Source organism: Prionailurus bengalensis, chromosome B3, assembly GCF_016509475.1.
Source record: "Prionailurus bengalensis isolate Pbe53 chromosome B3, Fcat_Pben_1.1_paternal_pri, whole genome shotgun sequence".
NCBI classification, from domain to species: Eukaryota; Metazoa; Chordata; class Mammalia; order Carnivora; family Felidae; genus Prionailurus; species Prionailurus bengalensis.
In genome coordinates, this window is record NC_057355.1 from 136,919,136 (window position 1) to 136,934,632 (window position 15,497).

Here is a 15,497-nt window from a genome sequence, read left to right on the forward strand (position 1 = left end):
ATATATAAACCCAATTGTTAAGTTAGTTTCAGATGAATTTCAACTGCAGAATGTCCAAAATGAAGTAATGTATAAACCTTTTCCACATTTACTGAGGGTAATTATCTATCAAGTGTGGGTACAGCCATCTGGGAACAGGGAAGTCCCAGGAGGACTATCTGATCAGCTCCCTGCTGCCCCATTCTGAGACAGAGCCGAGTGCGAGGTAGTTTATTACAGACCTTTTATCATCAGCTGCAACCCTGGCAAAGGCTGTGATACTTGTGTGCTGTTAAGGACTGAACTTACTTCTGAAAGACGAGACCCAACCATTATGCTTTTTTCCCGATTTTAGACTATTTAAGTGTCAACTACTCAGTAAGAGATTATCGATCTAGTCAATAAAATTAACTTCTCACAATCCTTTCACATATCTTAAGTTAGGAACTCCGACAATCAAAAAAAGAAAAAATTTAAGATAACTTAATTCTATACCCAAACAATGCTTTCCCTGTTAATTTGTTTCAGAAAGCTTAATGGTGATTTCTGACTATCAAAGAGTGCCAGTTCCTCAAAAGGCTGTCTCAAAGTTCTCATGGCTAAATACAGCTAATAAAAATCACAGTATTCCATTTTCACATTACCATATTTTCTTGGAGTTCTTCATATTATAATACATAATTTACTTAGAAAGCCTGAAACTGTCTTAGTTTTATGTACATATTCTGAAACTAAAATATAATTTCCAGAAGCCATTACAGAAGTATTTTGCAAGAAATTGTGTCATTTCTTTAGTTTAAGAAAGACAAAATGTGTGCAATCTTTTCAGAACATTATTCCCATCTTGAAGATCACAAAATACTGACAATCATCTCCGTAAAATTAATTTTTTTCCAAATTAACAATTTGCAACACAACTAAGATAAGAAAAATGTAAAATGCAATTTAATATAAACTAAGTTATAAAGACATGCTTGATAATTAAACATTTCAGAAAACTATTCTGGTGAGTAAACTAGAGTTTACTTTCACTTTCCCTATTATCAAATATTTAGGCTATCTCTAAATATTTTTTACAATGCCACAATGAATATCTTTGTACTTATAAGCACAAATTATAGTTCATAAAAGGCACTCTAATAACTTAAAATGATTTTCATTACCTTTGCTTCCTCCACATATGGAGAGAATAGCCGAGGACGAACATATATTCCAGCATTTTTTTGCCGTAACCAGGCATTTGACTTTCCACCCTCTGTTGTAGGAAGCATATCTGATGGAGGAGTACTAATCAAGCCTCTTTTCATCTTGGAAAAAAAAAATTTTTTTAGATGAACTAGAGATTTGAGTGAACTAGAATTACTAAGATAAGTAATTATACCTATAAATCATAAAAATTTAGGAACAGATGTTAAATTTCAAAATACTCCTAATGTTTAACAATATTTCAAAAATTCAGCAATAAAAAGGTACTACAATTTACCACTTTTCTCTATACAGAGGAAAGATGTTTTTAAAAGAAGAGCTATAGGGGCGCCTGGGTGGCGCAGTCAGTTAGGCGTCCGACTTCAGCCAGGTCACGATCTCGCGGTCCGTGAGTTCGAGCCCCGCGTCGGGCTCAGGGCCGATGGCTCAGAGCCTGGAGCCTGTTTCCGATTCTGTGTCTCCCTCTCTCTCTGCCCCTCCCCCGTTCATGCTCCGTCTCTCTCGGTCCCAAAAAAAAAAAAGTTGAAAAAAATAAATAAATAAAAGAAGAGCTATAATAATTACAAATATAATGAGCTGGACTAGTTTTCAGAACTTTTAATGAAAACCAAATTCTATTTTTTTCCTTACTCATCTAGACATGGATTCCATCCTCCCCCCTCCCCCCAAAAGACAAAGGAACATCTTGGGCCTAGATCTACAGTACAAGGAGACAGGCAGTCTGCATGGTGGTTAGGGGCGGGAGCTCTAGGGGAAGGAAGACTTGACACAAAACCCTAACTCCCCATTTAACAGCTGCATGACCACAGACATGTCCCTTTTTGTTTTTTGAATGTTTTATTTTTGAGAGAGCACAAGTGGGGGGGGGGGCAGAGAGAGGGGGACAGAGGATCTGAAGCCGGCTAACACCACTGACAGCACTGAGAGCAGTAAGCCCCACGTGGGGCTTGAACTCAGGAACCTGAGCCGAAGTCGGATGCTCAACTGACTGAGCCACCCAGGTGCCCCCGCAGACATGTCCTTTTATCTGAGCTTCACTTTAAGGGCTTCTAGATGGCCCTGGAGATAGAAGACTGCACATCTATATGTGGTGGCCCTGTTGTTTCCATGTCTATGCTGGGAGAAAATAAATCAAGTACCTACAGCTCCTAAGGTGGTTGTGAGGCGGTCATGAGGTAAAAGCACTCCACACACACTAGGAGTGTTTTAAGGTTTTAACAGCATGACTAGCAAACTTTCACTGGGGACTTAGGCATGAAGCATGGAATTAAGAACAGGGATAGGTATTTTCTAAAATTTTTTTTTAATGTTTATTTATTTTGAGGGAGAGAGAGACAGAGTGCGAGTGGGGAGAGGGGCAGAGAGAGGGAGACACAGAATCCCAAGCAGGCTCCAAGGCTCTGAACTGTCAGCACAGAGCCCGATGCGGGGTTTGAACTCATGAACCGCAAGATCATGACCTGAGCTGAAGTCAGACACTTAACTGACTGAGCCACCCAGGCGTCCCAGAGATAGGTATTTTCTAACTCTACTAAACCAAAGTTCTAAAGTATTTTTCTAAACCAAATTCAGAGTTCAATTTGGTTTGTGTCCTAGGTTTTAAACAAAACCAAACATCGTTTCTCCAATATTAATCTTATTAAATATAATAAATGTCTAATTGCTGCATTAGTTAAAATTATTTTTAACTAATAAAATATAGCATTAGGTAGTATTTAGGAAACAGGCAAAAACTCGTAACCCTATTTCAACCATAATAATGCTGATATATTTCCTGCCAGTATTTTTCAAATGGATGTTTACAGAATTGAATTCTAGAATACATAAAAATGCATTATTTTGTATGCTTCTAAAATTATATTCCATTAACATTTTTCATGTTGCTGTATTAGTCTTTATGACTATTGTTCAGGGCAGCAAAATACTCTTTTGAGTAGTCATACTATAGTTTACTTTTATTTTTTTCTGTTATTAGACATTTAAGCTATTTCCAAATATTTAAGGACAATGCTACTAATGTACCAGCTATGCTTCCCCTACGGGATGGTAATATTATTTCAAAAATTATTGACTTAATAGGTGAAAAAAATGGTAACTTATGGCTTTATTTTGCTTTCTTTGGTGTGTGTGATTACTAGTGAGACTGACCATTTTTTCTAATCAGAAATACCATAAATATTTAATCATTTCCTTCTAGTTTTTCCATATTTCGATTTAATATTTAATTTTTCAATCTAACAGGGATTAATTTTGTGTGCAAGTGAAATGAGGGTTTAACTTTAAACAAATTTCCCCCAGCTCATCAGCTAGTCTAGCACCACAATGATTCACTGATTTCTGATAGATTATTATATGTTTAATTCTCTCTTAAAATTTATTTATTTTGAAAGAGACAGAGAGAGAATGAGCAGGAGAGGGGGGGAAGGAGGGGGGGAGGGAGGGAAGGAGGGGGGGAGGGAGGGAAGGAGGGAGAGAGGGAGAGAGGGAATCCCAAAGAGGCTCCGCTCTGTTAGTGCAGAGCCGAACACAGGGCTCAAATTCACGAAACTGTGAGATCATGACCTGAGTCGAAATCAAGAGTTTGACGCTTAACCGACTGAGCCACTTAGGCTCACCTATGTTTAGCTCTTATGTATTAATTAGGATCTTTTTCCCAGCTATTTTGTCTCGTCTGTTTTTCTATCATCACAGATTAAATATCTAAATTGTTTTGTTTTGTTTTATTTTGTTTTAAAGTAAGCTCTAGGCCCAATATGGGGCTTTAACTCAGGACCCTGAGATCAAGAGTCGCATGCTCTACCAACTGAGCCAGCCAGGCGCCCCTTGAGTTTTATAATGTATTTTAAATTCTGGAAGAGTTATCCTTTCTTCATTATGTTCTTTTGAGAGAGCTTAAAAAAAAAATTCTTACCAAACAAACAAACAGCAGCGGGGGAAAAAGGGAGGAAAACCAAGAAACAGACTTAACTACAGAGAACAAACGGACGGTTACTGGAGGGGATGTGAATGGGGGTGAGATAGGTGATGGGAATTAAGGAAGGCACTGATTGTGAGGAGCACTGGGTGTTGGTAGTAAGTGATGAATCACTAAATTCTATACCTGAAACTAACATTACACTGTATGTTAACTAACTGGAATTTACATAAAGACTTGGAAAGAAAAAAAATTAAAAAAATAAAACATTTGTATATAATGGAAAAAAATTCTTATCGGGTTTTTTCCAGATGACTTTTATGTTTCTGAGCAGTTGAAAAAACTATGTCTATAAACAATGCACTAACGTTATAAGCCAATTTGTATACAATATTTATAATATTTATTTTTCACATCCATTAATTCAAGCAATTACTGGTTTAAAAAATTCACTTTGAAAAAATTATGAAAGTAACATGATCCGCTCCATTAATCTTTAAAGTACAATCAGAAGATTCTATCATCCTTTTCACACTGAACCAATCTCCTTCCTTCCTGCTCCCTGATATATTGCTGTGTTTGAAAAGTCTCCAAAGGTAATTTCTACCCTTTCCTTTGTGAATAAGGATCTACTTGATCTACGCTGATAAATGGCTGAAGTAACCTCCCCTGGAGACTATCCTCTTGAAAAAGTGAGACTGCTATCCCCACTTAACTCTCATTCACCCAACCTTTAACTGTGCCAGTGGCCAACACTGGGGACATGACATGGTACAAAACACGTCTGTCTCTGTCCTCGTGGACTTCACAGTTTCACGGTACTCTTACTAGTAGAAATTATGTATGATGATTAAAAAAAAAAGATAAGCCTGTACATTTTGGTACATTTTCTTTTCATGAAAGGGATGAATGAAGAAAGACACTTACTGCATCACTGAGGACTTCACTGTTTATAGGTAAGATGTGTTCAATTCGCACAAAAGGTAAGAGAGAAGAAAGGATCTCTCTAAGCTCTTCGATGTCCAGGTCTCGTCTTTTTACGCCTCTTCTGTTCACACTGTGGGCAGTGCCACTCAGTAAGTTTGGCTCTATGAGACAGAAAATGAGAAGTCTCCAACCAAATCCAAATATTCAAACTTTTCTCTCTAGGACGCTTTCAGTAACACTCTTTATACTTAGGTGCATCTGCTTTAAAAAGGATTATACATTTTTTTTTTTTGTCTTCATACCTTTAACAGAGATGTTCTTCGGCAAAGCAAAAGCATGATGTCAACTTTTAGGATAACTTTTTTTGATTGTTTTGCACTAAGGAATAAAGAATTATTGTCCATATACTAATTCAAAGGAGAAAAGAGGACAATCTATTAAAATCTAGTTTGACCAAGGGCTTTTTTTAAAGCTTTCTCATTGCTGTGACCAGTTTTTAGTACAATTAAGGGCACTACAGGGCAAGTGGTATTTCTGGTCACTGCAGGTTATCAGTGTACTCATTAGGCTACCATATGTTTACCAGCAACTTAACAAGATATTAATTACCTGGTATCTAAAGCAGCAAAACCTAATGTACACTGTATTTAACTCTGATGTCTATGATAGTCTCCTAAGTTTCTTACTGTGGGAATGTTACTGCAAAAAGTGACCCTTTGATCTCTGACATGCAATATATTTCCACCGTCCAGAGCAGAGAGTCAAGGTTTTCTTCATTAGGTATCAGTGAAAGGGGAAGATCTGGAGTACATATAACCTCATGATATTGAGGTAAAAAGAAAAATTAAATCTTGAGAATATGTAATCATGTCTATAATCTAGGGATTGTATTTTTCTTAAAAAACAAGATCTTTATCATTCACAAATATAAATGCTGCCTTTTTGCAAATACTCTATAGGCAAACAGGCATTGCCTTTAAATCATGTGATAGGCAGATGGATAGAGCGATAAAGAAATAATTATTTTTGAAAAGCTAAGCTTTTTCTGGCATCATTCAATAAAACTGTTGCGAGCATGTGGAAAAAAGGTTTTTTTTTCCCTTGCCTTGCTATGATTTGGCTTCATACTTACACAAAGCATTGCTTTTCAAAAAGAAAATTTCCCCTTAAAGTCGTGGCATGAAATCTTAGAGAAGACTCCCAAATACATCACAGCTAAGGGCAGAACCATTATATATAAAGGTGACTAAAAGGTGCAGCCTGGTTTGCTTAGGTTCCTTCTCATTCTCATCCCTGTGAAAAGAGTCTTCCGTTCTAACCTGGTCTGAAAACTACTTTTAAGGGAAATTTTATCAGGGTGCCTGGCTGGCTCAGTTGGTTGAGTGTCTGACCTCAGCCCAGGTCATGATCTCATGGTTCACAAGTTCAAGCCCCATGTTGGGCTCTGTGCTGACAGTTTAGAGCCTGGAGCCTGCTTTGGATTCTGTATCTCCTTCCCTCTCTGCCCCTCCCCTGCTCACGTGCTCTCTCTCTCAAAAAAAAAAATAAATAAAAATAAAAAAAAATTAAGGGAAATTTTATCAAGGATGCTCATTATCTGCCCAAAATAAATATGACATTTCATCATTACCAACCTTACATCAGTGAACAAACCCATGGCCTACAATGATTATGAAGAATTATATACAATCTATTCTTATTATTTGTAGTAGTCATATTCTATAGAGTCATTGTAAACACTTTGTAAATATTGAACCACTGCTCCTAAGGGAAAACACATGGTTAGGTTCCTGTGAGCCTGTGGTCCCAACAATTTTGTCAACCGATCAAGACATAACCTTTTTTTAAATGTATGTTTCTGTTTAAAGACACCTTATTAATATATATTGCTGATTTATTAACATTGAATCATAGCTGAGAACACTGTCACTCATACCTGAATGAAGCTTGTTTAACTCATAGTTTCTCTGTAAGGCACATCACAGCCTTCCTCTGCTTAGGGACACTACACAGCATTAAAAGTTACACTTGGAAGCCATTGTGATCAGTGAGATCACACCCCCATAAAATATGAAAAACACGGCCCTTAACAGACTGCGAAAAGAACCTTGTTTGCAGTGTGAGAACTTCAATAAGAAGGCACAGTGTCATTCGGTTCCACCTTAAGCTGGGAACATGTGCAACAGAGAACTCAAAATTTTTGTCACTCTGAGCATGTCTGCAAATGACCGTGAAAGTGCTGTAGGTACTGATTTTGAGGCTGTAAATAAATTTTAGCAGATAGGTGAATTTGCAAATATAGAACCTGCAAATAAGAAGGACAGATGGTATACTGGCATTTCAAAAAGTCCCACATTAATAGTAGTGGCTTTAATATAAAAAACCATTCACATCTGATGGGGCACCTGGGTGGCTCAGTCGATTAGGCACATGACTTCGGCTCAGGTCATGATCTCACGGTTCATGGGTTCAAGTCTTACATTGGGCTCTGCACTGTTAGTGCAGAGATTCTCTCTCTCCCTTCTCAGTGTGGGATTCTCTCCCAAAACAGATAAAAACTTAAAAACAATCACATCTGAGAATTGCTAATGGCTCAAGCAGGCCACAGAAAAATAAATTAGGAAAAATAAGAGGTTGTGAAAGGCAGGTTAGCTTGCCTTAAAACGTGACAGAACAACTCTGTAAGTGCACTAAAAATCATGACTTGAACACTTTAAATAAGTGAACTTCATGATATGTAAAGTATATCTAATTAGATACAGCCATCAAAAAATGACAGGAAAGGGAAATCTGTATTTTTCTAAATTAAAATGTTTTGAAAAAAATGTTTTGATTTGGGTTTGCTATATAGAGGATCACAACACTCTTTGAGGGAAGGAGCATGCGTATGGTGTTTCCATCTCTTCTGCAGTATCCCTAGATGGAAACCATTCAAAAGCATTATTTTTCCTTTACCTTCTACAAAATTTAAAAACAAACAACACATTAGGCTTTTTTGGGAGGTAGTCCTATCTTTTTTTGTTGAGGTAAAATTCACATAACATAAAACTAACCATTTTAACCTTTTTTTTTTTTTTAAAGATTATTTTGAGAAAGACACAGCATGAGTGGTGGGGGCAGGGGCAGGGGCAGAGAGAGAGGAGAGGGAGGGAGGGAGAGGGAGAGAGACACAGAGAGAGAGGGAGAGAAAGACAGAGAGAGAGAGAGAGACAGAGAGAGAGAGAGAGACAGAGAGAGAGAGAGAGACAGAGAAAGAGAGAATCCCAAGCAGGCTCTGCGCTGATGCAGGGGCTTGAACCCATGAAGCCATGAGATCATGACTTGAGCCTAAACCAAGAGTCGGACACTGAACTGAGCCATGTAGGTGCCCCACCATTTTAACCATGTAAAGTGTATAATTCAGTGGCTTTTAGTATATACAAAGTTTTTCTAAAAAAACAACAAGAAATTTTTTTAAATGTATGTTTATTTAGGGGCGCCTGGGTGGCTTAGTCAGTTAAGCATCCAACTTCAGCTTAGGTCATAATCTCACAGTTTGTGAGTTCGAGCCCTACGTTGGGCTCTGTGTTGACAGCTCAGACCCTGGAGCCTGCTTCGGATTCTGTGTCTCCCTGTCTCTCTGCTTCTCCTCTGCTTGCACTTTGTCTCTCTCCCTCTCAAAAATAAATAAACATTAAAAAAATAAAAAAATAAATAAATGTATGTTTATTTATTTTGAGAGAGAGCATGCACATGAGCAGGGAGGGGGTGGGAAGGGAGGGGGAGGGAGAGAGGGAGAGGGAGAGGGGGAGAGAGGGAGAGAGGGAGAGAGAAGGAGAGAGAAGGAGAGAGAAGGAGAGAGAAGGAGAGAGAGGGAGAGAGGGAGAGAGGGGGAGGGGGGGGGAGAGGGAGAGAGAGAGAGAGAGAGAGAGAGAGAGAGAGAGAATCCCAAGCAGACTCTGCATTGTTAGCACAGAGCCTGATGTGGGGCTCCAACTCATGAACCATTGAGATCATGACCTGAGTTGAAATCATGAGTCAGAGGCTTAACTAACTGAGCCACTCAGGTGTCCCCAGTGTAGACAATGTTACACACACACCACCACTATCTAATTCCCGAACATTTCCACCAACAATATGCTTTGGTAATATTTTAATCATTAAATAAAAATTTCATTCTAATACTTCTATAAATTGGTATATAATACTCCATGTATTATTAAGCACATAGAGAGGTAACATTCAAAGTATGCTTTAAAGTTGTAAAATGAAATTTTCTGGTATATTTCTTTCTTTCTCTTTTCTTTCGTTCTTTCTTTCTTTCTTCCTTTCTTTCTTTTTAAATTTTTTAATGTTTATTTATTTTTGAGAGAGAAAGAGACAGAGCACAAGCAGGGAAGGGGCAGAGAAAGAGGGAGTCACAGAATCTGAAGCAGGATCCAGGCTTTGAGCTGCCAACACAGAGCCCGATGTGGGGCTCGAACTCATGAACTGTGAGATCATGACCTGAGCTGAAGTCGGACGCTTAACTGACTGAGCCACCCAGGCGCCCCTCTGGTATATTTATTTCTAACAAAGTGTACTCTTCTCCACTAAAAATTTCTATTTTCACCAGGCAATAGTGGCTACTGTCAAGACTGATACACAGTATGCTTCTGGGTAAAAAAAACTTATAGTATAAGCTAATTTTCTGAGCTTACCTCTGTCAGCTATTCTTTTCATCAACTGATGCTCACCCCATTTAATCAGATATTTAAGGATATCTTGTTCACTTGCCTATAATAAAAAAAATGGTTTCGATTTATTTTAGCGAAATAAGATAAATGGCAAATTTCATAATGACTGCACCTAGGTGATAATGTACACGGTGCACAACTTAGCCACATTTCACTATACACTGGCTGTTTGAAATGTTCCATTAAAGCTGTGGTCTACCAACACCAAACACACAAGACCACTGTGCATGTGTTCTGTCCAGTAACCTACCTCTTGGCTCCAACTGAATCTTTATTCTTGTGTTCGTCTTTATCCTATTCTCTTCACCTATTTTAAACTTACTGTTTCTTCTGTATGGTGTCTACACAGCTGCCTTAAATTCTTTTTGGGACAAGGTGGAGATAAATAGATGAAACTAAAAGTGTACAGATACCAAGTGATTACTATCTCCTGCAAGAACAGAAAAAACAGGAATGGCAACCTGCTCTGGCAGAGAGACTGCCATCTGCACACGGTATGCTACTGGCTGGTGAAGGACCCTTCAGGCACAATCTGCGAAATGGCAAGGTGCCTGTCATTTTTTGCACTTTACTGAAAATCTTCGAGCAAATCTAGGCTGCTCTCAAAGGTTTTTACCTTATAAGCAGAAATGCAAAGCTTTCTAAAGACAATAATCTGAAAGACCTGACAAACTAAGTCCGATAATGTACGCGGTCTGGATCAGGACAATGAAACAAGGTTAATGAACACAGATCCTAAATAAATCAAATCCAATTACGACATTTGTACTGCAATCAAATCACAGGTGCTAAGTGGATTATTTACCTCTGCGCTTAGTTTCTGACTGGGATGGAAGCAGTTTTACAATTTTCCTAGTACAAATATAAAGAAAGAGGAAATGGCTCAACGGGTTTATGTTTTTATAACATTAAAACTGTTGTATAGTTTCCGGCATAAAATTCATACAACCAATGCCAAAAAAAATTAAACTTGAACATATGTTACTTGAAAGTATTTTTTGCAATATTTTAAACCTATTGTTGGTTTAAATTACCAAATTAGATTGACATATATGAGTCAATGACACAAGAATTTGCTAAAAACTACTTCTGATTAAAAATAAATAGTTGAAAACATTCTTGTACTTGGGAAAGGCACACACACTGAGTTTTTATAAGCGTTTGAGTGGCTCAGAAATTGAATACTACTCTTACTGTGTGCTTAAGCTACTGTCTACAGTCTAAGTATCTGATACTCCACGAGAACCAATAAATTGTTATAGTGAATTAATGGAAGCCAAGAAAATCACTGTTGGGATACGCTTCTGACCTTGCCTACTGCCTCCACCCCTTTGGTGTAGGTGGTTGGGACCTGGGCTTATTCACAATGCTGAGTCATAGCAGCAGGGGCACAAAGGGCCAGAGAGCCAGAGGCTTTTCCTGTACACATCTGAAGAGGGCATCCCTGGGTGGGCCAATCTCCCTAGATGGGAGAATAGAATATAGATGGGTTTTCTGGTGCACATATGGATGACAATGAATTTGAGAGGTGTATAAATGATTACCTGTAGGTAGTCAGACTGGATAGCAGTAAGCAGATGATCTTTGCTGAGTTCATAAAAAACATCCGAAGTCATGACCTGGGAAAATTCCTCACAGAGGAAATGTAAAGCTTGTCGGTGCACCCATTTAGAGCCATATGGATGAGAGCTCCACTTGAGGATGGCAATTAAGGTATCTAATGAGATGCTCTCAGCAATGATATCCTCACAGCCTAAAAGAGAAGGCAAATACTTCTTAAGATTAATCATAAATACTGTTTATTGAACATTAGTGTGTTAGACACTATACTTAAAAGTAGCAATAGTAAAAAAGAACAAGGAAATAAATAAAATTTCATGGAAATCACCAAGACTTGGTGGAATGGGATAACAATAGGTAACAATAGACTATAACATCTTTAGGAAATCTGTTTTTCAATAGAGACAGATCCACAGAAAAAGGCAGAGAATCTTCACAATTGTTTAAAAAAATAAGTATCTCTGTGCAAATCCAACACTTTGAGTAAGATACTCTAGTGGAGAGCACTGGACCAAAGGGGAAAGAAAAGAAGGTAGAAATGATACAATTGTGGGAGATAGCCAGTCAAAGGAAGGGTACAGATGACACTTGACTGCTAAGAGAATCCACACCTGGGAAGACAGGTGGGCTATCTTCCATGAACTAGTAGGACATCTGTTCTTTGCATCATTCTAAAAACGAAAACAAAACAAAACAAACTTGTTATTATTGATAGTTTAATCCCTCAGCATAGAGACAACATAATGCAACTTCATGCTCATCTGAGATTAATTCTGATGAATTAAAATGAAAGAAGTAGGTTTTTTTTTTTTAAAAAATATTTATTTATTTTTGAAGGAAGGAGAGACAGAGTGTGAGTGGGCGAGGGCAGAGAGAGAGGGAGACACAGAATCTGAAGCAGGTTTCAGTCTCTAAGCACAGAGCCCGATACAGGGTTTGAACTCACAAACCACAAGAGCATGACCTGAGCTGAAGTCGGTCCCTTAACCGACTGAGCCATCCAGGCACCCCAAAAGAAAGAAGTAGTTTAAGTGAAAAGAACCAGGCTTCTGAAAAAGTGACTATGACACTCTATGGGCTCAAAGAAGTGAAGATAACCTGAGGATAGTCAACTATTTTCCTTAGGAAAGAGCATTTCAAAATACTGATACAAGATAAAAGTAAAATCTGAGTGACAAAGCTTATAGAAGGGAAAATTGCTGAAGTTGGATGGAAATTCTTTATAACTAAGTTTACTGTAAAATCAAAAGGAATCCTGATAATTTGGGAGGAAAAAAGAAGCGTTTACCACTACCAACAACAAAAATGAGGCTAGAGAGGCTGCTCTCTAATGAGCCCAAGGCTTTGAAAGATACAGCCAAAAGAAAAGGAATCGATGAACTCCAGAGACTTGCAAAGCTCAACATTACTGTGAAACCATGAAAGGCAAAGACAGAAAGGTAATGACTATAGTCACCCTTTCCAGGTGATATAAGATCATTAGCAGCCAATACAGAGTGCAAAAAATAAGGCTTCATTCCCTTTTCTGATATGGTACCAGATAAGGAGAACATCATAGAGAATCGTGTAACCTGATTTCTGCAAAGCATTTAACAATATACTTCTTGATGTTTCTAGAAGACAGAGACTGCTGTCTTCACTGTTTGTCTAGCACCTTCTTGCCATGGCAGGTGCTAAATAAAAATTTGTTGAGTGTGCAAACGAGATCTTTGCAGATAAGATGAAGGGCTGTAGATGGATGACAGAATGGTGGTTAAGGGAACCACTTGGAAGTGGCACTGATTAACGTGGGGGATGGAGTGCGGGTTCTGTTTTCTTGATGTTATTCAAGAACTTGAATGAAGATGTGGAAAACATGCTTCAAAATCTCCAGGTGACCGAAAACTGGGAAACACAAAGACACACTGGATGACATGATCATAAGTGGCTAGACAGATGGGTCAAAATGAGGGTGAAACAGAACCAGGAAAATTAGAAAGTTCTATATTTCGATGAAAGAAAATCAACTGCACAGCAGATGACAGGAGAGAGCTAGTTTAACCACAACCTATGTAAAAATACTACCTGGGTACCTTAGGGGAACGCATGCAAGATGGGACATCGCTGCTGTAGAGCTGAAGCGATCTCAGGCTTTTAAGATTCAAGCACAGAGTCCTAATCAATGGAATAATGTTGCACTGCTCTACTGTGTATGGAGTGTTGTGTTCTACTCTGTGCCCTGTGTTTTAGATGAAGCATTGACAAAACACCAGAATTCTCAGAGGAGAGCAAAAGAATAGTAGAGAGTCTGAGCCCTGTCACAGAAGAAAAGCTCCAAGCAACCAAGATTACTTGGCTTATGTAAGAGAAACCTGAGGAGAGACACAGGAAGTGATCTTTAAATGTCTGACAGACCTTCATGAGGCAGAGGAGAAATAACCGACTTCCCTGTTGTTCCAAGGGCAGGTCCAACATGTGGATGTTAAAAGAAGGGGACTTTGCCTCAATACTAAGACATTTCTAACAATTAGATTTGTTCCCTTCAAAAACATAAAAGGATCCTTCTGGAAAAATGCAGGAGCAAAGGCTGGCTCATCACATAAGGGACAGAGTACAAAGAACCCCTATGCTGGATATGGAGCTAAGGTCAGATAGTACCCGAGACGCTTCCATCACAAAGACAAAATCATTTTGAGAAAAGTGGTAACAGAGCATCAACATAAGAGTAATTTCATCTAAAGATTAAAGATTTATTTAACATGAGATCCTGAGAAGGAACACTGAGACCACCACAATGAAACATGCATGTAAACAACACCCAACGATGTGTATATGTGGTAATGAGGAGTGAGAAATACGGAGAAGTTCTAGACAGCTCTCATGATTTTATGAGCCAAATGCCCAGCTGAGGAGGACAGGCCTCCTCCAGTAGCTAGGGGAAGAGTTGTTGTGAACAGGCACTGGACTAGGGTAGGGGAGAATGGGTCAATCTGAGAGATGTGCTTGGGAATGAAGCAAGTGAAGCTAGAGAGAAAGTGGTTACTGAAAAGGATGTATCACAATCCTATGAAACCAGGATATTGGCAGAGGTAAAGAAAGAGAATTAACAATAACATCATATATTTAAACTTCTGAGGTTTTCAAAGAAGTGAGACATGACAGGAAAAACTGGCCTTTGAAATCAAAACATACTGGACTTGAAATCGCACCTTGGCCACCTAGAAGCAAAGTCATTTTGGATAAATCCTTAACCTCTGTGAGCCTGAAATATTCTCATTTGTAAAACTGGGATTATACTCCTGACTCAAGATTGTTATGAGATTTAAACGAGACTGTACTCTTGACACGCTTCATTTGTTCATCTGGCAGCACCTACTTGCCAAGCACTGTGAATACACTGCTCTTTTCACCGCACATCTGTCCCCCGTGGCCTTAACTCCCAAAGCATCCTCGTGATTTTCAAATCTACATATAGTTCCAACCCAGAGCTCCTTCCTGACTCCCAGACTCACCCCTTCAACTTCCCACCGGGGAGTTCTGGGGCTCTTCTGCAGACCTCTTAAATGCAAGTCAATTCGTTTCCTCTGGGAAATCTAGAACCCCCCATCTTTTTTTATTAGAACAAATTTTTAAATGTTGTTATTTATTTTTGAGAGACAGAGAGACAGCATGAGCAGGGGAGGGGCAGAGAGAGAGGGAGACACAGAATCCTAAGCAGGCTCCAGGCTCTGAACTGTCAGCACAGAGCCCAATGCGGGGCTTGAACCCACAAACCGTGAGATCATGAGCTGAGCTCAAGTCACTTAACTGTCTGAGCCACCCAGGTGCCCCTAGTACCCCCCCTTCTTCACCCCTGCTTTAGAGAAAGATACCTCTTCCTCCCAGTCACCAAAGCCAGAAATCTTAAGTACTATTACTGATTCCTTCTGAAGCCCACATGCACTCACCATCAAATGCTGTTCATTCTATTCTTATTTTAAATCCATCCCCTCCGCTGAATCTCTACCACCTCCCCATTTCAGAATCTGATACTTTCTCCCCGCATTACTGAAATAGCCTCAAAAAGTTCCTATCTTTCTCCCTTCCAATCTGTTCTCCATACTGTTGCCAGATGATCTTTTAAAATGTAAATTAGATTATATATGTAACAAATTATTCAATAGCTTGCAAATAACTTCAAGATAAAATCCAAACTACATATTCTTGATGGTCTGGCC

General features: G+C 38.8%; 1 protein-coding gene across 2 annotated transcripts in view; it reads right to left on the reverse strand.

Annotated features, from left to right (window-relative positions):
* BTBD7 (BTB domain containing 7) overlaps window positions 1-15,497 on the reverse strand; it is a 58,632-nt gene that overhangs the window by 14,107 nt on the left and 29,028 nt on the right. The window contains exons 3-6 of one of the 2 annotated variants that reach the window (XM_043556890.1): window positions 11,286-11,494; window positions 9,706-9,781; window positions 5,027-5,187; window positions 1,143-1,286 (exon numbers count right to left, since the gene is read on the reverse strand). In XM_043556890.1, the coding sequence (XP_043412825.1) occupies window positions 1,143-1,286; window positions 5,027-5,187; window positions 9,706-9,781; window positions 11,286-11,494 (590 nt within the window). The remainder of the gene's footprint in view (window positions 1-1,142; window positions 1,287-5,026; window positions 5,188-9,705; window positions 9,782-11,285; window positions 11,495-15,497) is intronic. The other variant, XM_043556891.1, reaches the window with a different exon arrangement.